Here is a 26482-nt window from a genome sequence, read left to right as displayed (position 1 = left end):
CTGTCCCTGTATATAGCTACTGTCCCTGTATATAGCTACTGACCCTGGAACTGTATATAGCTACTGACCCTGGAACTGTATATAGCTACTGACCCTGGAACTGTCCCGGTATAGAGCTTCTTACTTTCTCCTGTTCTTCTTATTTCTTGGTGTGTGTTTTTGTTCTACCTTGTTCTTTTTTGATTACTGCATTACTGGGTTTGGAGCTAAAGGCATTTCACTGTACTTGTGCATGTGACATTAAAACTTGAAACTGCAGAACAAATGCCAAGCACACAAAGCCGTCCAACTCAGACTCCCCCAGTCTCCGATCCTCCCACTCCCAGGCCAGAGCAAAGACCCAGCATGCTCTCCGTACCATGGAGAACACCTGGTGGGTCACAAAAGCTGATGAGATTCATAGCCTCACAGACAACACACAAGGGTTCTATGATGCCATCAAAGCAGAAACAAGCCACCATCCCGGGCCTGCCCATGGAAACATACATTTCAAGGACTTGGAAAGATGGGCAGAGCACTTTGGAAACCTCCTCAACCACACCAACCTCATTGTGGGGACACTCCCAGACATCCCCACCATTCATGAATTTGACTCCCTGCCACAGTTTGAGGTTCACCAGGCGATCAAAGGCCTAAAAAATAACAAAGGTGCTGGACCCGACAGCATCCCAGCATGGGGGATAACCCGACAGCATCCCAGCTGAGATCCTGAAGCACGGGGGATAACCCGACAGCATCCCAGCTGAGATCCTGAAGCACGGGGGATAACCCGACAGCATCCCAGCTGAGATCCTGAAGCACGGGGATAACCCGACAGCATCCCAGCTGAGATCCTGAAGCACGGGGGATAACCCGACAGCATCCCAGCTGAGATCCCGAAGCACGGGGGATAACCCGACAGCATCCCAGCTGAGATCCTGAAGCACGGGGGATAACCCGACAGCATCCCAGCTGAGATCCTGAAGCACGGGGGATAACCCGACAGCATCCCAGCTGAGATCCTGAAGCACGGGGGGATAACCCGACAGCATCCCAGCACGGGGGATAACCCGACAGCATCCCAGCTGAGATCCTGAAGCACGGGGGGATAACCCGACAGCATCCCAGCTGAGATCCTGAAGCACGGGGATAACCCGACAGCATCCCAGCTGAGATCCTGAAGCACGGGGATAACCCGACAGCATCCCAGCTGAGATCCTGAAGCACGGGGGATAACCCGACAGCATCCCAGCTGAGATCCTGAAGCACGGGGATAACCCGACAGCATCCCAGCTGAGATCCTGAAGCACGGGGGATAACCCGACAGCATCCCAGCTGAGATCCTGAAGCACGGGGGATAACCCGACAGCATCCCAGCACGGGGGATAACCCGACAGCATCCCAGCTTCCAGCACGGGGGATAACCCGACAGCATCCCAGCTGAGATCCTGAAGCACGGGGGATAACCCGACAGCATCCCAGCTGAGATCCTGAAGCACGGGGGATAACCCGACAGCATCCCAGCTGAGATCCTGAAGCACGGGGGATAACCCGACAGCATCCCAGCTGAGATCCTGAAGCACGGGGATAACCCGACAGCATCCCAGCTGAGATCCTGAAGCACGGGGATAACCCGACAGCATCCCAGCTGAGATCCTGAAGCACGGGGGATAACCCGACAGCATCCCAGCTGAGATCCTGAAGCACGGGGATAACCCGACAGCATCCCAGCTGAGATCCTGAAGCACGGGGGATAACCCGACAGCATCCCAGCTGAGATCCTGAAGCACGGGGATAACCCGACAGCATCCCAGCTGAGATCCTGAAGCACGGGGGATAACCCGACAGCATCCCAGCTGAGATCCTGAAGCACGGGGGGATAACCCGACAGCATCCCAGCTGAGATCCTGAAGCACGGGGGATAACCCGACAGCATCCCAGCTGAGATCCTGAAGCACGGGGGATAACCCGACAGCATCCCAGCTGAGATCCTGGAAGCACGGGGGATAACCCGACAGCATCCCAGCTGAGATCCTGAAGCACGGGGGATAACCCGACAGCATCCCAGCTGAGATCCTGAAGCACGGGGGATAACCCGACAGCATCCCAGCTGAGATCCTGAAGCACGGGGGGATAACCCGACAGCATCCCAGCTGAGATCCTGAAGCACGGGGGATAACCCGACAGCATCCCAGCTGAGATCCTGAAGCACGGGGATAACCCGACAGCATCCCAGCACGGGGGATAACCCGACAGCATCCCAGCTGAGATCCTGAAGCACGGGGATAACCCGACAGCATCCCAGCTGAGATCCTGAAGCACGGGGATAACCCGACAGCATCCCAGCTGAGATCCTGAAGCACGGGGGATAACCCGACAGCATCCCAGCTGAGATCCTGAAGCACGGGGGATAACCCGACAGCATCCCAGCACAGGGGATAACCCGACAGCATCCCAGCTGAGATCCTGAAGCACGGGGGATAACCCGACAGCATCCCAGCTGAGATCCTGAAGCACGGGGGGATAACCCGACAGCATCCCAGCTGAGATCCTGAAGCACGGGGGGATAACCCGACAGCATCCCAGCTGAGATCCTGAAGCACGGGGGATAACCCGACAGCATCCCAGCACGGGGATAACCCGACAGCATCCCAGCTGAGATCCTGAAGCACGGGGGATAACCCGACAGCATCCCAGCTGAGATCCTGAAGCACGGGGGATAACCCGACAGCATCCCAGCTGAGATCCTGAAGCACGGGGGGATAACCCGACAGCATCCCAGCTGAGATCCTGAAGCACGGGGGATAACTCCTCATGCGTCGCTTGCAGTTCCTCATCAAAACATGAATGGAATGATGCCAATATTGTAATCATCTACAAGAATAAGGTGACAAAGCGGCTTATGGTAACAGAGGTATTCTCTCTCTATAGACTCGCAGCTTAACTGAAAACATCATTCCAGAATCCCAGTGCTGCTTCAAGAAAGGTAGGAGCACCACCGACATGATTGCAGGAAAAATGCTTGGAACAAAACAGACCTCTACATAGCTTTGATCAACCTCATCAAAGCCTATGACACCATCAACCATGAGATACTCTGGCGGTGCCTCCCAAGTTTCTGAGGATCCTAAAACACGAAGCATGCCAGAGTGCTGCTTGGTGGGCTTCAATCAGAGCCCTTCAGCGTAGAGGTCGGGGTCTTGGTGGGCTTCAATCAGAGCCCTTCAGCGTAGAGGTCGGGGTCTTGGTGGGCTTCAATCAGAGCCCTTCAGCGTAGAGGTCGGGGTCTTGCAAGACCGCGTTCTGGCTCCAGTTATGTTTTACATGCTCCTTGCTGCCGTCACAAGCCTGTCAAACAACTCCCTCAGCTCAACCGACGGAATCCAGCTACAGTACTGCATGGATGGAAACCTCTTCAATCTTAGATACCTCCAAGCCCACACAAAAAGAACCCAACAGATCTTCAAACTCCAATATGTAGACAACTGTGCACTCCTGACTCTTACCCCAGAATCCATTAAACACGCTTTCAACACTGTCTGTGTCTCTACACTGCTTTACGGCTCAAACATGGATTACCACAGAAAACACTGCTACTCCTACTGCTCTCTCCTCGTCTGACCATGTGTTCTCGCATACCACGAGAGCATCTGGTCAGCGGGGTGGTGGCACAGGAATCCTCATCTCTCCCAAGTGGACATTCTCTCTTTCTCCCCTGACCCATCTCCTCATTTGAATTCCATGCTGTCACAGTCACTAGCCAATTCAAGCTTAACATCCTTGTCATTTATCGCCCTCCAGGTTCCCTTGGAGAGTTCATCAATGAGCTTGACAAGTTCCTTTCCTGAGGATGGCTCACCCCTCACAGTTCTGGGTGACTTTAACCTCCCTACGTCTACCATTGACTCATTTCTCTCGGCCTCGTTCTTTCCACTCCCCTCCTCTTTTGACCTCACCCTCTCACCGTCCCCCCCTACTCACAAGGCAGGCAATACGCTTGACCTCATCTTTACTAGATGCTGTTCTTCTACAAATCTCACTGCAACTCCCCTCCATGTCTCCGACCACTACTTTGTATCCTTTTCTCTCTCGCTCTCCTCCAACACTACTCACTCTGCCCCTACTCAGATGGTAATGTGCTGTCGCAACCTTCGCTCTCTCTCTCCCGCTACTCTCTCCTCTTCCATCCTATCATCTCTTCCCTCTGCTCAATCCTTCTCCCTCCAATCTCCTGATTCTGCCTCCTCAACCCTCCTCTCCTCCCTTTCTGCATCCTTTGACTCTTTATGTCCCCTATCCTCCCAGCCGGCTCGGTCCTCCCCTCCAGCTCCGTGGCTTGACGACTTATTGCGAGCTCACAGAACAGGGCTCCGGGCAGCCGAGCGGAAATGGAGGAAAACTAGACTCCCTGCGGACCTGGCATCTTTTCACTCCCTCCTCTCTACATTTTCTTCCTCTGTTTCTGCTGCTAAAGTCACTTTCTACCACTCTAAATTCCAAGCATCTGCCTCTAACCCTAGGAAGCTCTTTGCCACCTTCTCCTCCCTGCTGAATCCTCCTCCCCCCCCCCCCCCACTCCTCCCTCTCTGTGGATGACTTTATCAACCATTTTGAAAAGAAGGTTGACGACAAAACTCTTGAGCGTGCCGTCTTTAGCCAACTCTCTTGCTATCTCTCTCAGAATGACCTTCTTGCTGCCTTTGATACTGTGAACCATCAGATCCTCCTCTCCACCCTCTCCGAGTTGGGCATCTCCGGCACTGCTCACTCTTGGATTGCGTCCTACCTGACAGGTCGCTCCTACCAGGTGGCGTGGCGAGAATCTGTCTCCGCACCACGTGCTCTCACCACTGGTGTCCCCCAGGGCTCAGTTCTAGGCCCTCTCCTATTCTTGCTATACACCAAGTCACTTGGCTCTGTCATATCCTCACATGGCCTTTCCTATCATTGCTACGCAGACGGCACACAATTCATCTTCTCCTTTCCCCCTTCTGATAACCAGGTGGCGAATCGCATCTCTGCATGTCTGGCAGACATATCAGTGTGGATGACGGATCACCACCTCAAGCTGAACCTCGGCAAGACGGAGCTGGTCTTCCTCCCGGGGAAGGACTGCCCGTTCCATGATCTCGCCATCACGGTTGACAACTCTGTTGTGTCCTCCTCCCAGAGTGCAAAGAGCCTTGGCGTGACCCTGGACAACACCCTGTCATTCTCCGCTAACATCAAGGCGGTGACCCGATCCTGTAGGTTCATGCTCTACAACATTCGCAGAGTACGACCCTGCCTTACACAGGAAGCGGCACAGGTCCTAATCCAGGCACTTGTCATCTCCCATCTGGATTACTGCAACTCGCTGTTGGCTGGGCTCCCTGCCTGTGCCATTAAACCCCTACAACTCATCCAGAATGCCGCAGCCCGTCTGGTGTTCGACCTTCCCAAGTTCTCTCACATCACCCCGCTCCTCCGCACACTCCAGTTAAAGCTCGCATCTGCTACAAGACCATGGTGCTTGCCTACGGAGCTGTGAGGGGAACGGCACCTCCGTACCTTCAGGCTCTGATCAGTCCCTACACCCAAACGAGGGCACTACGTTCATCCACCTCTGGCCTGCTGGCTCCCCTACCTCTGCGGAAGCACAGTTCCCACTCAGCCCAGTCAAAACTGTTCGCTGCTCTGGCACCCCAATGGTGGAACCAGCTCCCCCACGACGCCAGGACGGCGGAGTCACTCACCACCTTCCGGAGACACTTGAAACCCCACCTCTTTAAGGAATACCTGGGATAGGATAAAGTAATCCTTCTACCCCCCCTTACCCCACTCCCAAAAAATAAATAATAAAAATAATAATAAAAACTATTGTAAAGTGGTTATCCCACTGGCTATCATAAGGTGAATGCACCAATTTGTAAGTCACTCTGGATAATAGTGTCTGCTAAATGATGTAAATGATGAAATGACAGTCAGATATAGAGACATGACAGACAGACAGACAGACGTGTGCACTGAGCAAAACGATCTAGTTGTCGGAGGAAATGTAACTGTGCTAAAACTATTAAGCATGTTCCTCTGGGGCCGAACAGTGGGAGTCCTCAGAGGACGGTAAACCTGTTATTTTGGCCGGTACTGTCACATCCACTGGGTTCTGTCACATCCAATGGGTTCTGTCACATACACTGGGTTCTGTCACATCCAATGGGTTCTGTCACATCCAATGGGTTCTGTCACATCCACTGGGTTCTGTCACATCCACTGGGTTCTGTCACATCCAATGGGTTCTGTCACATCCAATGGGTTCTGTCACATCCAATGGGTTCTGTCACATCCACTGGGTTCTGTCACATCCAATGGGTACTGTCACATCCAATGGGTTCTGTCACATCCAATGGGTTCTGTCACATCCACTGGGTACTGTCACATCCAATGGGTTCTGTCACATCCAATGGGTTCTGTCACATCCAATGGGTTCTTCTTTTTGTCATGCTAGGTCTGTGCATGGTGAGGAGGATGTCCCTGGTCCCGGCGACTGTGTACTGCAGGGTAGATTGAGAAATTCAGAGACGCTGGATGTTTTGGATAGCCTTCTCGCTCATCTACCTGTTGATGGGCGGCGAGATGAGTCGGTCTGATTCAGAGTCTTCCAGTTTTGTTTTCTGAGACACCTACTGGTGCAAACTTAATAGAACCCGATATTGACGTTGGGGATGCTGACCCCATCCATCAGCCGTTGGGGATGCTGACCCCATCCATCAGCCGTTGGGGATGCTGACCCCATCCATCAGCCGTTGGGGATGCTGACCCCATCCATCAGCCGTTGGGGATGCTGACCCCATCCATCAGCCGTTGGGGATGCTGACCCCATCCATCAGCGGTTCTATAGAGTTTCTTCAGAGAAATGCCGTTGTCTGGACGCTGAGATAAGGTACATGCTGGAGAGTGATATTGCAGAACCTTCTTTCTCTAGCTGGGCTTCTCCCTGTATCTTGGTCAGTAAACAGGATGGGACAAACAGATTGTGTACAGACTACCGTAAGGTAAACAGTGTCACTAAGCCAGATTCAGTTCCTCTTCCTCGGATGGAGGACTGCGTTGATCAGGTCGGAGCAGCGAAGATTGTGAGCAGGTTTGACCTGTTAAAGGGCTATTGGCTGGCGCCACTGACGAGTAGGGCAGGTGAACTCTCTGCCTTTATTACACCCTCTGGTCTGTAGTCGTATTCGGTTATGAGTTTTGGCCTGCGTAATGCACCTGCCACTTTTCGAAGACCCTCCCACTCTGCCAAATTCTCTCTTTGTTCTTGTTTTCCTTAATAGGATGTCGTTGGGCGGAGCCGGGAGGGTCGTCAGAGAAATGGGACACACCTGGGCTCGGGTGTGTCCCAGGGTAAATACACCTTTCCCCCATTCATTGTGGAGACTCTCTCCATGCAGACACACTGTTGGAGTTTGGCGTTTTTGTGGCTGTATTGTTTTTTTTGTTTGCTTTGGCACCTTTCAACCCTCCTCATGATCACCTCTATGCATCCACTCACTGACACTACTGATGACTGACTACACACACCATTGTTAATTTTATATAGTTTAGTTTGCTTTAGTTAATAAATATATTTAGTTATTCCTTCTCTACCTATTTATTACGAGCCGGTTCGTGACACTACCAACACATGGGATAACACCATCCAACTACCAACACATGGGATAACACCATCCAACTACCAACACATGGGATAACACCATCCAACTACCAACACATGGGATAACACCATCCAACTACCAACACATGGTATAACACCATCCAACTACCAACACATGGGATAACACCATCCAACTACCAACACATGGGATAACACCATCCAACTACCAACACATGGTATAACACCATCCAACTACCAACACATGGGATAACACCATCCAACAACCAACACATGGGATAACACCATCCAACTACCAACACATGGGATAACACCATCCAACTACCAACACATGGTATAACAACATCCAACTACCAACACATGGGATAACACCATCCAACTACCAACACATGGTATAACACCATCCAACTACCAACACATGGTATAACAACATCCAACTACCAACACATGGTATAACACCATCCAACTACCAACACATGGGATAACACCATCCAACTACCAACACATGGTATAACACCATCCAACTACCAACACATGGGATAACACCATCCAACTACCAATACATGGTATAACACCATCCAACTACCAACACATGGGATAACACCATCCAACTACCAACACATGGTATAACACCATCCAACTACCAACACATGGTATAACACCATCCAACTACCAACACATGGTATAACACCATCCAACTACCAACACATGGGATAACACCATCCAACTACCAACACATGGTATAACACCATCCAACTACCAACACATGGTATAACACCATCCAACTACCAACACATGGGATAACACCATCCAACTACCAACACATGGTATAACACCATCCAACTACCAACACATGGGATAACACCATCCAACTACCAACACATGGGATAACACCATCCAACTACCAACACATGGTATAACACCATCCAACTACCAACACATGGATAACACCATCCAACTACCAACACATGGTCTCCAACTACCAACACATGGTATAACACCATCCAACTACCAACACATGGTATAACACCATCCAACTACCAACACATGGGATAACACCATCCAACTACCAACACATGGTATAACACCATCCAACTACCAACACATGGTATAACACCATCCAACTACCAACACATGGGATAACACCATCCAACTACCAACACATGGTATAACACCATCCAACTACCAACACATGGGATAACACCATCCAACTACCAACACATGGGATAACACCATCCAACTACCAACACATGGGATAACGCCATCCAACTACCAACACATGGGATAACACCATCCAACTACCAACACGTGATTACACCATCCAAATACCGACACATGGGATAACACCATCCAACTACCGACACATGGGATAACACCATCCAACTACCAACACATGGGATAACACCATCCAACTACCAACACATGGGATAACACCATCCAACTACCGACACATGGGATAACACCATCCAACTACCAACACATGGGATAACACCATTCAACCACCAACACATGGGATAACACCATTCAACCACCAACACATGGGATTATGTTAAGATAATTTATTAACTAACTATTTCAGTGTCTCTGTGCGTTTCCCAAAGTTTGTAAGACTTTGGTTCTAGAAACGGATAGAGCCTCAGTGCAATAGTCAGGTCTTTATTCAGAGAATTCTGTTATCACAATTTCAGAGTCCATCTTTTATACACACACGTCATACAAAAATCCCACCCTGCTTTAGGCGGCTGTATTTTTCCACCGTACACATCTTGTAAACTCACCTGGGTTTAGCTGATGTGATTTTCCTCTGCTCTCCTGACCATCAGGTCACACACACATGTTCTTATCATAGTCTACTCCTTGCTCGGGCAGGCTGCATTGTTTAGTTATCGCCGTTCTCAGACAGTTCTCCTTGTCCTTTGTCGTCTGGCCTAACTCCTACTCACATTGCTAAATAGTAACACAATGTCAAACTTTACTTGTTTTACGCACACACATTATTAGATTATAGTCTCAGGATTCTAACACATTTCATAAAGTGGAATGTAATAATTAGTCAATGCCAAATCCTTCTATCAGATTACACCATCCAACTACCAACACATGGGATAACACCATCCAACTACCAACACATGGGATAACACCATCCAACTACCAACACATGGGATAACACCATCCAACTACCAACACATGGTATAACACCATCCAACTACCAACACATGGGATAACACCATCCAACTACCAACACATGGGATAACACCATCCAACTACCAACACATGGGATAACACCATCCAACTACCAACACATGGGATAACACCATCCAACTACCAACACATGGGATAACACCATCCAACTACCAACACATGGGATTACACCATCCAACTACCAACACAAGGGATAACACCATCCAACTACCAACACATGGTATAACACCATCCAACTACCAACACATGGTATAACGCCATCCAACTACCAACACATGGGATAACGCCATCCAACTACCAACACATGGGATAACGCCATCCAACTACCAACACATGGGATAACGCCATCCAACTACCAACACATGGGATAACACCATCCAACTACCAACACATGGTATAACACCATCCAACTACCAACACATGGGATAACACCATCCAACTACCAACACATGGGATAACGCCATCCAACTACCAACACGTGATTACACCATCCAAATACCGACACATGGGATAACGCCATCCAACTACCAACACGTGATTACACCATCCAAATACCGACACATGGGATAACGCCATCCAACTACCAACACGTGATTACACCATCCAAATACCGACACATGGGATAACACCATCCAACTACCAACACGTGGTATAACACCATCCAACTACCAACACATGGGATAACGCCATCCAACTACCAACACGTGTCCCAGCTGCACTAGAGTTCTCTAGCATCGGCCTCCACATGAAGTGGCACGAGCACTAACCCAACCCCCACGCACAACAGAAAGCACTAACCCAACCCCTACCCCCCCCACGCACAACAGAAAGCACTAACCCAACCCCTACCCCCATCCACAACAGAAAGCACTAACCCAACCCCTACCCCCCCCATCCACAACAGAAAGCACTAACCCAACCCCCATCCACAACAGAAAGCACTAACCCAACCCCTACCCCCCCATCCACAACAGAAAGCACTAACCCAACCCCATCCACCCTAACCCACCCCCCATCCACAACAGAAAGCACTAACCCAACCCCTACCCCCATCCACAACAGAAAGCACTAACCCAACCCCTACCCCCCATCCACAACAGAAAGCACTAACCCAACCCCTACCCCCCATCCACAACAGAAAGCACTAACCCAACCCCTACCCCCCATCCACAACAGAAAGCACTAACCCAACCCCTACCCCCCATCCATAACAGAAAGCACTAACCCAACCCCTACCCCCATCCATAACAGAAAGCACTAACCCAACCCCTACCCCCCATCCACAACAGAAAGCACTAACCCAACCCCTACCCCCCCATCCACAACAGAAAGCACTAACCCAACCCCTACCCCCCATCCACAACAGAAAGCACTAACCCAACCCCTACCCCCCATCCACAACAGAAAGCACTAACCCAACCCCCTACCCCCCATCCACAACAGAAAGCACTAACCCAACCCCTACCCCCATCCACAACAGAAAGCACTAACCCAACCCCTACCCCCATCCACAACAGAAAGCACTAACCCAACCCCTACCCCCCCATCCACAACAGAAAGCACTAACCCAACCCCTACCCCCATCCACAACAGAAAGCACTAACCCAACCCCTACCCCCCATCCACAACAGAAAGCACTAACCCAACCCCTACCCCCCATCCACAACAGAAAGCACTAACCCAACCCCTACCCCCCATCCATAACAGAAAGCACTAACCCAACCCCTACCCCCCATCCACAACAGAAAGCACTAACCCAACCCCTACCCCCATCCACAACAGAAAGCACTAACCCAACCCCTACCCCCCATCCACAACAGAAAGCACTAACCCAACCCCTACCCCCCATCCACAACAGAAAGCACTAACCCAACCCCTACCCCCCCCATCCACAACAGAAAGCACTAACCCAACCCCCACCCCCCCATCCACAACAGAAAGCACTAACCAACCCCTACCCCCCATCCACAACAGAAAGCACTAACCCCCTACCCCCATCCACAACAGAAAGCACTAACCCAACCCCTACCCCCCATCCACAACAGAAAGCACTAACCCAACCCCCTCCCCCCCCCATCCACAACAGAAAGCACTAACCCAACCCCTACCCCCCCATCCACAACAGAAAGCACTAACCCAACCCCTACCCCCCCATCCACAACAGAAAGCACTAACCCAACCCCTACCCCCCCATCCACAACAGAAAGCACTAACCCAACTCTACCCCCCCCATCCACAACAGAAAGCACTAACCCAACCCCTACCCCCCCATCCACAACAGAAAGCACTAACCCCACCCCAGAAAGCACTAACCCAACCCCCTACCCCCATCCACAACAGAAAGCACTAACCCAACCCCTACCCCCCCATCCACAACAGAAAGCACTAACCCAACCCCTACCCCCCATCCACAACAGAAAGCACTAACCCAACCCCTACCCCCCATCCACAACAGAAAGCACTAACCAACCCCCTACCCCCCCATCCACAACAGAAAGCACTAACCCAACCCCTACCCCCCATCCACAACAGAAAGCACTAACCCAACCCTACCCCCATCCACAACAGAAAGCACTAACCCAACCCCCTACCCCCCATCCACAACAGAAAGCACTAACCCAACCCCCTACCCCATCCACAACAGAAAGCACTAACCCTACCCCCCATCCACAACAGAAAGCACTAACCCAACCCCTACCCCCCATCCACAACAGAAAGCACTAACCCAACCCCTACCCCCCCATCCACAACAGAAAGCACTAACCCAACCCCTACCCCCATCCACAACAGAAAGCACTAACCCAACCCCTACCCCCCATCCACAACAGAAAGCACTAACCCAACCCCTACCCCCCCATCCACAACAGAAAGCACTAACCCAACCCCTTCCCCCCCCATCCACAACAGAAAGCATCGTCGTAATCATCTTTGATGGACAGCTAAAATGAAATGGGCTGTGCGCACGTGTGTGTTTGCGTGCATGTGTTTGCGTGTGTGTTTGCGTGCATGTGTTTGCGTGTGTGTTTGCGTGCACGTGCGTCTCATATCTCATGTCACCTACTTGTATCTTGATGGGCCAGGTGAAGTTGCTGACATAGACGAAGAAGGTGATGTTTGGGTTGTTGCGGAAGTCAAAGTTTTCGTTGGAGAAACTGTCTTTAAACTCCTTGATGTTGCTCCGGGAGACAATGGGGATCTCCTCACCTGTTTGGGTCCCGGCTGAGGGAGAGGGTGAAAGACCAGGTTTAGTTAAAGCATGGCATGTTTTCCCGTTTTGGCTCCGAGGCGGTGAGATTGAAAACAGTGTGAACATATTGCCTATAGAGCGAATAAGGTGTGTTTACCTGTGAAGCTGGCGGCCCAGGTGATGTTGAGGTTGAAGTTCTTGGAGGCGTTGATGAACACAACCAGATCACGATTCTGCTGCGGAGGAGAGGAGAGGAGAGGAGAGGAGAGGAGAGGAGGGGAGAGGAGAGGAGAGGAGAGGAGAGGAGAGGAGAGGGAGAGGGGAGGAGGGGAGGGAGAGGGGAGGAGGGAGAGAGGAGAGGGGGAGGGAGGAGAGGAGAGGAGAGGAGGGGAGGGAGGGAGGAGGAGAGGAGAGGAGAGGAGAGGGAGAGGAGAGGAGAGAGAGGAGAGGAGGGGGAGGGAGAGGGGAGGGGGGGGAGGGGAGAGGAGAGGAGAGGAGAGGGAGGGAGAGGGGGAGGGGGAGGGGAGGGAGGGGAGAGGAGGGGAGAGGAGGGAGAGGGGGGGGAGAGGGAGAGGAGAGGAGAGGAGAGGAGGGGGAGAGGAGAGGAGAGGAGAGGAGGGGGAGAGGAGAGGAGAGGGAGGAGAGGAGGGGGAGGGAGGGAGGGGAGGGGGGAGGGAGGAGGGGAGGGAGAGAGGAGAGGGAGGAGAGGAGAGGGGGAGAGGAGAGGGGGAGAGGAGAGGGGGAGAGGAGAGGGGGAGGAGAGGAGAGGAGAGGGGGGAGAGGAGAGAGGGGGGGAGAGGAGGGGAGGGGAGAGGAGAGGGAGGAGGGGGAGGGGAGAGGAGAGGAGAGGAGAGGAGAGGAGGGGGAGGAAGGAGAGGAGAGGGAGAGGGAGGGAGGAGAGGAGGGGGAGGGGAGAGGGGAGGAGGGGAGGGAGGGAGGGAGGGGGGAGGGAGGGGGAGGGAGGGAGGGAGGGGAGAGGAGAGGAGAGGAGAGGGGGAGAGGGAGGGGGAGAGGAGAGGAGAGGGGGGAGGAGGGAGGGAGAGGGAGAGGAGAGGGGGAGGGGGGGGAGAGGAGAGGAGGGAGAGGGGGAGAGGAGAGGAGGAGGGAGAGGAGAGGGGGGAGAGGAGAGGAGAGGAGAGGGGGAGGAAAGGGGGAGAGGAAGGAGAGGGGGAGAGGAGAGGGAGAGGGGAGGAGGAGAGGAGAGGGGGAGAGGGAGAGGGGGGAGAGAGGGGAGAGGAGAGGGGGGAGAGGAGGGGGGAGGGGGGAGAGGGGGGGAGAGGGGGGAGGAGGAGAGAGGAGAGGGGGGAGAGGGGGGAGAGGGGAGGAGAGGGGGAGAGAGGAGAGGGGGAGAGGAGAGGGGGAGAGGAGAGGGGGGGAGGGAGGGGGAGGGAGAGGGGGAGAGGAGAGGAGAGAATGTGTTACTGTATGTGTCACTACCTCTATTCTACAGTCTCTGCTGATTAATCTCTACCTCCTCGGGCGTGGCCTAATCCCTGACCTATTACCCCTGACCCCAGCAGTATGGGCGTGGCTTAATCCCTGACCTATTACCCCTGACCCCATCAGTATGGGTGTGGCCTAATCCCGACCTATCCCTGACCCCAGCAGAGGGCGTGGCCTAATCCCTGACCTATTACCCCTGACCCCATCAGTATGGGTGTGGTCCCACCTCCTCGGGCGTGGCCTAATCCCTGACCTATTACCCCTGACCCCAGCAGTATGGGCGTGGCCTAACCCCTGACCTATTACCCCTGACCCCAGCAGTATGGGCGTGGCCTAACCCCTGACCTATTACCCCTGACCCCAGCAGTATGGGCGTGGCCTAATCCCTGACCTATTACCCCTGACCCCAGCAGTATGGGTGCGGTCCTACCTCCTCGGGCGTGGCTACAAAGTTGATGGCGGTGTAGTATCGGTCTTCTTCCTGGGACAGACTGAAGGTGAACTGGTAGTCTATCAACAGGGTGTCTGGAAGGGAAGTTAGAAAAGAAACACAGCATGTTATAGACGGCACACATGAAATTGTGGAATTCCTAACTTTATCCGCAACGCTATAATCCATTCTGTGCGACTCGAGCCGTTTGTTCTACCAGCTGTGCTGGGCTTTGTCCGTATACTATAGGGACACGCTGAGCCTGTGGGGGGGAAATGTTTAACGCTGCGGATAAATGTAGGAATTTCATGTGTACAACATCTGAAGACCTACATCACTATACTGACAGCGGGTCCGGTTCAAAAAGGACGTATTTGGGTTGTGTTACAGCATGAATTTAAAATGGATTTAATATCAAAGTGGAATGAGGTTTTTCAAAATGTGTACAAATTAAAGCTGAAATGTCTTGAGTCAGTAAGTATTCAACCCCTGTGTTACAGCAAGCCTAAATAAGTTCAGGAGCAAGATGTTCTTAACAAGTCACATAATAATTTGCATGGACTCACTCTGTCTGTATGGACTCACTCTGTCTGTATGGACTCTGTGTGCAATAATAGTGTTGAACATGATTTTGTAATAACGACCTCATCTCTGTACCCCACACGTACAATTATCTGTAAAGTCCCTCAGTCGATCGGTGAATTTCAAACACAGATTCAACCACAAAGACCAGGGAGGTTTTCCAATGCCTCGCAAAGAAGGGCACCAATTGGTAGAAAAAAAAGCAGACATTGAATATCCCTTTGAGCATGGTGAAGTTATTAATTACACTTTGGATGGTGTGTCAATAAACCCAGTCACTACGAAGATACAGGCATCCTTCCTAGCTCAGTTGCCGGTGAGGGATTTCACCATGAGACCAATGGTGACTTTAAAACAGTTACAGAGTTTAATGGCTGTATTTGTATTTATTATGGATCCCCATCAGGGATCAGGGCAGCAGCTACTCTTCCTAGGGTCCAGCAAAAGGCAGTTATACAATTTTAAAAACATTACAATACATTCACAACAGATTTCACAGCACATTAAGTGTGTTCCCTCAGGCCTCTACTCTACTACCACATATCTACAATACAGAATCCATGTGTACGTGTGTTTATAGTGCGTATGGTATCATGTGTTTGTATGCATGTGTTTGTGTCTCTTCACAGTCCCCGCTGTTCCATAAGGTGTATTTTTATCTGTTTTTTAAATCTAATTTTACTGCTTGCATCAGTTTCCTGATGTGGAATAGAGTTCCATGTAGTCATGGCTCTATGTAGTACTGTGCACCTCCCATAGTCTGTTCTGGACTTGGGGACTGTGAAGAGACCTCCGGTGGCATGTCTTGTGGGGTATGCATGGGTGTCCGAGCCGTGTGCCAGTAGTTCAAACAGACAGCTCGGTGCATTCAACATGTCAATACCTCTCACAAATACAAGTAGTGATGAAGTCAATCTCTCCTCCACTTTGAGCCAGGAGAGATTGACATGCATATTATTAATGTTAGCTCTCTGTGTACATCCAAGGGCCAGCCGTGCTGCCCTGTTCTGAGCCAATTGTAATTTTCCTAAGTCCCTCTTTGTGGCACTTGACCACACGACTAAACAGTAGTCCAGGTGTGACAAAACTAGGGCCTGTAGGACCTGCCCTGTTGATAGTGTTGTTAAGAAGGCAGAGTAACGCTTTCTTATGGACAGACTTCTCCCCATCTCCCGAGTGGCGCAGTGGTCTAAGGCACTGTATTTGGGACACTAGAGATCCTGGTTCGAATCCAGGCTCTGTCGTAGCCGGCCGCAACCGGGAGACCAATGGGGCAGTATGAAAAATAAATAAAATGTATGATAATAATGTAACACTCACTAACTGTAAGTCGCTCTGGATAAGAGACTAAAATGTAAAATGTAAATGTTAGCTTCTGTTGTATCAACATGTTTTGACCATGACAGTTTACAATCCAGGGTTACTCCAAGCAGTTTAGTCACCTTAACTTGCTCAATTTCCACATTATTCATTACAAGATTTAGTTGAGGTTTAGGGTTTAGTGAATGATTTGTCCCAAATACAATGCTTTTAGTATTTTTTTAATATTTAGGACTAACTTATTCCTTGCCATCCACTCTGAAACTAACTGCAGCTCTTTGTTAAGTGTTGCAGTCATTTCAGTTGTTGTAGTAGCTGACGTGTATAGTGTGGAGTCATCCACATACATAGACACAATGGTTTTACTCAAAGCCAGTGGCATTTCATTAGCAAAGATTGAAAAAATTAAAGGGCCTAGACAGCTGCCCTGGGGATTTCCTGATTCTACCTGGATTATGTTGGAGGGGCTTCCATTAAAGAACACCCTCTGTGTTCTGTTAGACAGGTAACTCTTTATCCACAATATAGCAGGGGGTGTAAAACCATAACACATACGTTTTTCCAAAAGCAGACTATGATCGATTATGTCAAAAGCCGCACAGTAGTCTAACTAAACAGCCCCCACAAACAGCCAATCATCAGTAATTTGTGTAAATGCTGTGCTTGTTGAATATCCTTCCCTATAAGCGTGCTGAAAGCCTGTTATCAAATTGTTTACTGTAAAATAGCATTGTATCTGGTCAAACACCATTTTCCCCAAAAGTTTACTAAGGGTTGGTATCAGGCTGATTGGTCGGTTATTTGAGCCAGTAAAGGGGGCTTTACTATTCTTAGGTAGGGGAATAACTTTTGCTTCCCTCCAGGCCTGAGGACACACACTTTCTAGTAGGTTTAGATTGAAGATATGGCAAATAGGAGTGGCAATATCGTCCGCTATAATCCTCAGTAATTTTCCATCCAAGTTGTCAGACACCGGTAGCTTGTCATTGTTGATAGACAACAATCATTTCTTCACCTCTTTCACACTTAATTTACAGAATTCATTATTACAATGCTTGTCTTTCATAATTTGATCAGATATACTTGGATGTGTATTGTCAGCGTTTGTTGCTGGCATGTAATGCCAAAGTTTGCTAATCTTGCCAATGAAAAAATCATTAAAGTAGTTCATATCAGTATGGTTTTGTGATGAATAAGCCATCTGATTCAATGAATGATGGAGCAGAGTTTGCCTCTTTGCCCAACATTTTATTTAAGGTGCTCCAGAGCTTTTTACTATCATTCTTTATGTAATTTATCTTTGTTTCATAGTGTAGTTTATTCTTCTTTTTATTCAGTTTAGTCACATGATTTCTCAATTTGCAGTACGTTTGCCAATCGGTTGCGCTGCCAGACTTATTTGCCATACCTTTTGCCTCATCCCTCTCAACCAAACCATTTTTAAATTCCTGATCAATCCAAAGGGATTTAACCGTTTTTACAGTCATGTTCACGCTGGTCATGAGATGGTTGTCCTTCTGGAAGGTTCTCCCATCTCCACAGAGGAAATCCGGAGCTCTGTCAGAGTGACCATCGGGTTCTTGGTCACTTCCCTGACCAAGGCCCTTCTCCCCTGATTGCTCAGTTTGGCCAGGCAGCCAGCTCTAGGAAGAGTCTTGGTGGTTCCAAACTTCTTCCATTTAAGAATGATGGCAGCCAATGTGTTCTTGGGGACCTTCAACGCTGCAGACATTTTTTTGGTACCCTTCCTCAGATCTGTACCTCGACACAATCCTGTCTCGGAGCTCTACGGACAATTCCTTCGACCTCATGGCTTGGTTTTTTTTCTGACATGCACTGTCAACTGTGGGACCTTATATAGACAGGTGTGGGCCTTTCCAAATCATGTCCAATCAATTGAATTTACCACAGGTGGACTCCAATCAAGTTGTAGAAACATCAAGGATGATCAATGGAAACAGGATGCATCTGAGCTCCATTTCTCTTAGCAAAGGGTCTGAATACTTATGTAAATAAGGTCATTCTGTTTTACATTTTTTAGAAATTTGCAAAAATTTCAAAATGCCTGTTTTTGATTTAACAGTATGGGGTATTGTGTGTGGATTGATGAGGAAAAAAATATATATTTTAAAATAAGGCTGTAACTTAACAAAATGTGGAAAAAGTCAAGGGGTCTGAATACTTTCCGAATGCACTGTATAATGCTGTGAAAGGATATAGGAACCCAAATGATTTGGGTGGATCCCATCCTCCTTATAAAACGAGATTTGCTTCCAGAAGGTATCAAAATTGTCAATAAATGTTACACCTACAGAGCTGCAATAGTCTCGTAGCCAGTTATGGAGGGCTAAAAGTCTGCTGAACCGTTCAATGATTTAGGGAGGGCAGAGGGCCAGATATTATGGGGCGTTTGTTGGTGTCAACCCAATCAGTTCTTTAAAATCCATCTTCAGCTGTCCTGAGCTGCCCTTCATAATGTCATTGAATCCCACATGAACTATGATAGACTCAATTTCCTGATGCTGGTTTAAAAAGTTTGGGAGCAGCTTATTGATGTCCGATACTTGTGCTCCTGGATAGCACAACGTTTTTGCTCCAGGGGCTGAAACATTTCTCACCATTGAACTGTCCAATAAAACGGCCGGAGAAGGGACATTCCCACCCCTCACACAATTCTTTAAACCTTTCACGGATCCACGAGAAGCAGGATAGCGTACGCCTGCTGCTCCCGGCGATAGGTCCAGACCTCCAACTGCAGGTAGCGCCCTGTCAGATCCAGAGAGAGGTAATGGAGCCGAACTCGAAGACGAAGCCGCTGCTGGAGTCAGTGTAGTTGGAGTCAGCACCACCGTCCCAGACACAGGCAGTCCCAGTGATGAAGACACAGGCAGTCCCAGACACAGGCAGTCCCAGACACAGGCAGTCCCAGACACAGGCAGTCCCAGACACAGGCAGTCCCAGTGATGGTCCCAGTCCAACACCAACACAGGCAGTCCCAGACACAGGCAGTCCCAGACACAGGCAGTCCCAGACACAGGCAGTCCCAGACACAGGCAGTCCCAGTGATGGTGTCCCAGTCCCAGACACAGGCAGTCCCAGACACAGGCAGTCCCAGACACAGGCAGTCCCAGACACAGGCAGTCCCAGTGATGAAGGAGCAGGTAGATCTGTCACCAGTGCAGTGAAGCTATTCCTCATGTCAATCTGCTCCGAACATCTCGCTGTCACTCCCGTCCGCTTAGCAGCATGCCGCTGCCTTCGGTTTCCACGACTTGTGACATGGGACCAGCGCTGATTGGAACAATCTTCTTGCTGTTCTCCGTCTACTTCACTACAGGATGGAGGAGGAGAAGCAGATGGAGACGACTTCCTTGGCAGGCAAGATCCAGGTAGCACAGCCCATTCAGATAGGGACAGATGACAAGGAGGGGAAACATCCATCAGCCTTGAGCGGCGTCCAGCCATAGGAGTTGAGAACGAGACAGTTCCAATTTGCGTTTTCCCCATAATTTCGCGCAGAATTGAGATTTGCTTGCTAAGCACAGCCACCTCATTCCTGTATTCCTCCGCTAGTAAACTAATTCCAGATTGTCAATATTGTCCCGGACAAGAGAGTAACAAACACAGCTTCTACAGCGCTGGAAACGTCTGGAGAAGTGGGATCCATTACAACCTAGCTAGCTAGTTGGTAGCAGGTGTTGACACAAACACTTATAAAAATTAAAATAAATAAAGTACAACTTCAGAAACAACAGGCCGAAGCAACAGGTCGAGGTGCAGGAGGTATCAGGAAAGGGAAAAAATGAGGACGGATCAACAACTTTGTAGTTACTCCACAATACTAACCTAAATGACAGAGTGAAAAGAAGGAAGCCTGTACAGAATAAAAATATTCCAAAACATGCATCTTGTTTGCAACAAGGCACTAAAAGTAATACTGCAAAAAAATATGTCAAAGCAATTAACTTTTTGTCCTGAATTTAAAGTGTTATGTTTTGGGCAAATCCAATACAACACATTACTGGGTACCACTCCCCATATTTTCAAGCATAGTGGTGGCTGCATCATGTTATGGGTATGATTGTCATCATTAAGGACTGGGGAGTTTTTCAGGATAAAAAAGAAACGGAATGGAGCTAAGCACAGGCAAATTCCTAGAGGGAAACCTGGTTCAGTCTGCTTTCCACCAGACACTGGGAGATGAATTCAGCTTTCAGCAGGACAATAACCTAAAACACAAGGCCAAATCTACACTGGAGTTGCTTATCAAGAAGACAGTGAATGTTCCTTAATGGCCGAGTTACAGTTTTGACTTAATCTGCTTGAAAATCTATGGCAGGACCTGAAAACGGTTGTGTAGCAATGATCAACAACCAATTTGACAGAGCTTGAAGAATTTTTTAAAGAATAATGGGCAGATTTTGCACAATCCAGGTGTGGAAAGCTCTTAGAGACTTACCCAGAAAGACTCACAGCTGTAATCGCTGCCAAAGGTTCTTACACAAAGAATTGACTCAGGGGTGTGAATACTTATGTAAATGATATATTTCTGGATTTCATTTTCAATAAATTTGCTAAAGTGTCTAAAAACATGTTTTCACTTTGTCATTATGAGTAGATGGGTGAGAAAACAAATCAATTTAATCCATTTTAAATTCAGGCTGTAACACAACAAAATGTGGAAAAGGTCAAGGGGTTTGAATACTTTCTGAAGGCAGTGTAACTCATATCAATATCTCTACTATCTACCCAGTTCATATTTAACTCATATCAATATCTCTACTATCTACCCAGTTCATATTTAACTCATATCAATATCTCTACTATCTACCCAGTTCATATTTAACTCATATCAATATCTCTACTATCTACGCAGTTCATATTTAACTCATATCAATATCTCTACTATCTACGCAGTTCATATTTAACTCATATCAATATCTCTACTATCTACGCAGTTCATATTTAACTCATATCAATATCTCTACTATCTACGCAGTTCATATTTAACTCATATCAATATCTCTAGGGGTATGAATACTTTCTGAAGGCAGTGTAACTCATATCAATATCTCTACTATCTACGCAGTTCATATTTAACTCATATCAATATCTCTACTATCTACCCAGTTCATATTTAACTCATATCAATATCTCTACTATCTACCCAGTTCATATTTAACTCATATCAATATCTCTAGGGGTATGAATACTTTCTGAAGGCAGTGTAACTCATATCAATATCTCTACTATCTACGCAGTTCATATTTAACTCATATCAATATCTCTACTATCTACGCAGTTCATATTTAACTCATATCAATATCTCTACTATCTACCCAGTTCATATGTAACTCATATCAATATCTCTACTATCTACGCAGTTCATATTTAACTCATATCAATATCTCTACTATCTACCCAGTTCATATTTAACTCATATCAATATCTCTACTATCTACGCAGTTCATATTTAACTCATATCAATATCTCTACTATCTACGCAGTTCATATTTAACTCATATCAATATCTCTACTATCTACGCAGTTCATATTTAACTCATATCAATATCTCTACTATCTCATGAGTTCATATTTAACTCATATCAATATCTCTACTATCTACCCAGTTCATATTTAACTCATATCAATATCTCTACTATCTACGCAGTTCATATTTAACTCATATCAATATCTCTACTATCTACGCAGTTCATATTTAACTCATATCAATATCTCTACTATCTACCCAGTTCATATGTAACTCATATCAATATCTCTACTATCTACGCAGTTCATATTTAACTCATATCAATATCTCTACTATCTACGCAGTTCATATTTAACTCATATCAATATCTCTACTATCTACGCAGTTCATATTTAACTCATATCAATATCTCTACTATCTACGCAGTTCATATTTAACTCATATCAATATCTCTACTATCTACGCAGTTCATATTTAACTCATATCAATATCTCTACTATCTACGCAGTTCATATTTAACTCATATCAATATCTCTACTATCTACGCAGTTCATATTTAACTCATATCAATATCTCTACTATCTACGCAGTTCATATTTAACTCATATCAATATCTCTACTATCTACCCAGTTCATATTTAACTCATATCAATATCTCTAGGGGTATGAATACTTTCTGAAGGCAGTGTAACTCATATCAATATCTCTACTATCTACGCAGTTCATATTTAACTCATATCAATATATCTACTATCTACGCAGTTCATATTTAACTCATATCAACATCTCTAGGGGTGTGAATGCTTTCTGAAGGGACTGTATCTCTTCACTTCTATCCATCTCTCTCTCTCTCTCAATTCAATTCAATTCAATAGACTTTATTGACATGGCAAGTAAAATTACTTACATTGTCAAAGTATAGATATAACAAAAATGGTGGGACCAACAGCAATAATAATAGTAGTAGTGGAAATGGGATTACCATTAACAGCAACTACAACAACAATATTAATGAGAATAACAATACATTAAAGCAATAGTAGTCTACCAGTCTCAACCTGACTGAGAAGACACATTACATGGTATGAAAGCCAAAACAAAACAGGAAATATTATTGACATTACATTACACTTTTCACTGGCTGTCCCTCAGGTTGTGGCAGGAGGACACATATTTGGCTGCCAAAATTGCACATTTTGGCTTTTCACCCAATAAATATTAGATTTTTTCTTCCTCTTTTATAGTTTCAAATTCTTTGTACTGAATGATAATTTTGGGAAAGAAAGATTCTCTTAGGTCTGAGTATTTGTCACAGTGTAATAGGAAATGCAGCTCTGTCTCTACCTCTCCCCGGGGGCAGAGTGAGCACAGCCTGTCCTCTCTGGGCAGCCAGGTTTGCCTGTGACGACCGGTCTCTATAGCCAGACTGTGCTCACTGAGTCTGTACCTTGTCAGTGTTTTTCTCAGTTTTCTATCATTCACAGTGGTCAGATAGTCTGCCACCATGTACTGTCTGTTTAGAGCCAAATAGCATTGAAGTTTACTTTGATTTTTTGTGGTGTCTTTCCAATAGGTGATATATTTTTCTTTTTGCTTTTGATGATTTGGTTGGGCCAGATTTTCTGAGTGCTATCCTGAGGCTCTATGAGGTTGGTTTTGGTTAGTGAACTGAGCCTCAGAACCAGCTGGCTGAGGGGACTCTTCTCTTGTTTCATCTCTTGACATAGTAGAGCTGTGTGATGGAATGTTTTGGGGTCACTTGTTTTTAGATGGTTGTAAAATTTGATGGCTCCTCTCTCTCTCTCTCTCTCTCTCTCTCTCTCTCTCTCTCTCTCTCTCTCTCTCTCTCTCTCTCTCTCTCTCTCTCTCTCTCTCTCTCTCTCTCTCTCTCTCTCTCTCTCTCTCTCTGTCTCTCTCTCTGTCTCTCTCTCTCTCTCTCTCTCTCTCTCTCTCTCTCTATATATATATATCTCTATTTTCTCTCCTCACTAACAGCCGTGAACATCTAAAGCCTTGTTCACACTGCAGGCCTTAATGCTCAAATCACTTCTGTTTTTCAGAACTGTTTTGGAATACTGACTGTCCAAACACTAAGTTACATGTGACCAAATCAGATGTGTGTGTGTGTTCAGACAGCAGTCATTTGCTGACATGGCGACGCTAGTTGTCATAGTAACGACAGGTGAGTGAGCAGCGGTGTAGGCTGATTGGTTATGTTGCTTGCGCTTCCTATTACTCAGAAGTTATGTAGGAAGCTAAGGTGACAATAATACCTGCCATGGACGTTTCCCAGTTGGTTTGAATGTTCAAAATCATTGTCTAAGAACACTTTTAAAGCCTAAGGGATAAGATCAACTTTGAAAATGAGTCCTTTTTGGCAAGCCACAGCAGTCCACTAGCTAGCTAAGGTAACTATTTACCTTTATAGCACATTCACTTATTTGTATGATAACAACTAACAAGCTACCACATGTTATTGTCAAAACTGTCAACAGAATAGCTAGCAAGTAACAATATCTGCCAAATAACCACGAGGGCAAATAAATCAGATTTGACCGTTCAGACAAGAGAGTCACATGGTCAGGAATCAGATTTGTATCTGATTTTAAACCACCTACAGAGGTGGGCTTTTCAGACTGCAAGATAAATAACGCATTCTAATCAGATATGCCAAAAAATTGGATTTGAGTCACTTCAAACTGTCAATGTGAACAATGCTTCACAACTTAGTGACTTTGCTCCTACCAGGCCTGTACAGTAACTGCAGTACCACTGAACTGAACAAAGACAACATTCATGATGACAGTAATAACAACCGTTTCTTTGCTTGAGTCCCAAATGGCACCCTATTCCCTACATAGTGCACTACATTTAACCAGGGGCCCATTGGGCTCTGATCAGAAGTAGTGCACTATATAGGGAATAGGGTGCCATTTGGGACTCAGCCTCAGTGTGATGTTCTACCCTGAAGGACTCAGCCTCGGTGTGATGTTCTACCCTGAAGGACTCAGCCTCAGTGTGATGTTCTACCCTGAAGTACTCAGCCTCAGTGTGATGTTCTACCCTGAAGGACTCAGCCTCGGTGTGATGTTCTACCCTGAAGGACTCAGCCTCGGTGTGATGTTCTACCCTGAAGGACTCAGCCTCTGTGTTATGTTCTACCCTGAAGGACTCAGCCTCAGTGTGATGTTCTACCCTGAAGGACTCAGCCTCGGTGTGATGTTCTACCCTGAAGGACTCAGCCTCGGTGTGATGTTCTACTCTGAAGGACTCAGCCTCGGTGTGATGTTCTACTCTGAAGGACTCAGCCTCAGTGTGATGTTCTACCCTGAAGGTAGATTGGAGTTCCACTTACAGTAACACGTTCCTTTCAGAGGATTGCCTTGGTAACGGTTTTCCACCTCACACCTGAGAGAAAAGAGGAGAAGGAATGGAGGTGAGAGACCAGCTTTAAAGTTCCAATCAACAACATGAACAGTAAACCTATAAGTCTTAGAAGGTTTAAAATAACAAGTCTGACTGTGAAAGGAACCAGCTAATGACTACACAAGAGAGAGAGCAATGAAAGAAAATATATGGGAGAGGAGAGGAGAGGAGAGGAGAGGAGAGGAGAGGAGAGGAGAGGAGAGGAGAGGAGAGGAGAGGAGAGGAGGAGAGGAGAGGAGAGGAGAGGAGAGGAGAGGAGACAGAACGAGAAAAGAAAAGAGCAGGTGAAAGACAGGATGGTTGCTGAGCTGAACTGTAGAGAACATGTTTATGTACTTACAGGTGACAGCGGTCTGAACTGTACAATAATTATGTATTAAGTATGTAATAAGTACTTAGTGAAATATGTACTGTACTTTAGTGTACTTGCACAGGGCTCTACAGTGCAACCATTTTACTCGCATATGCATCTAAATATTTTGATGTGCGACCTGTAATTTGTATTTAGGAGCACCAGTGCAGCAATTTATGATTCCAACTTTATTACCTCATATTTTTCATTGTGCTCCTAAATTTCCGCCTACATTTTCCACATGCCACATTCCTGAATTGTAGAATTAGTATGCAATATGTATGTACTAGGTGTGTAATATGTATGTATTAAATATGTGACTCATTTCAGGAAACTAGGCGTATGTCGCACGTCACTATTTCACAGGAGAGCCATTTGAATGTAATGAATTTTTTATTTCTTTATCAAAATGCGTTTTT

At 47.4% G+C, this 26482-nt stretch overlaps 1 protein-coding gene across 2 annotated transcripts in view; it reads right to left on the bottom strand.

Annotated features, from left to right (window-relative positions):
• LOC121555328 (attractin-like) overlaps positions 1 to 26482 on the bottom strand; it is a 185777-nt gene that overhangs the window by 13625 nt on the left and 145670 nt on the right. Inside the window, exons 21-24 of one of the 2 annotated variants that reach the window (XM_045212892.1) lie at positions 25641 to 25693; positions 14893 to 14987; positions 13177 to 13255; positions 12894 to 13051 (exon numbers count right to left, since the gene is read on the bottom strand). In XM_045212892.1, the coding sequence (XP_045068827.1) occupies positions 12894 to 13051; positions 13177 to 13255; positions 14893 to 14987; positions 25641 to 25693 (385 nt within the window). The remainder of the gene's footprint in view (positions 1 to 12893; positions 13052 to 13176; positions 13256 to 14892; positions 14988 to 25640; positions 25694 to 26482) is intronic. The other variant, XM_045212893.1, reaches the window with a different exon arrangement.

Source organism: Coregonus clupeaformis, unplaced genomic scaffold (assembly GCF_020615455.1).
Source record: "Coregonus clupeaformis isolate EN_2021a unplaced genomic scaffold, ASM2061545v1 scaf0060, whole genome shotgun sequence".
Classification (NCBI taxonomy): Eukaryota; Metazoa; Chordata; class Actinopteri; order Salmoniformes; family Salmonidae; genus Coregonus; species Coregonus clupeaformis.
This window is presented reverse-complemented; position numbering and strand designations above follow the sequence as displayed.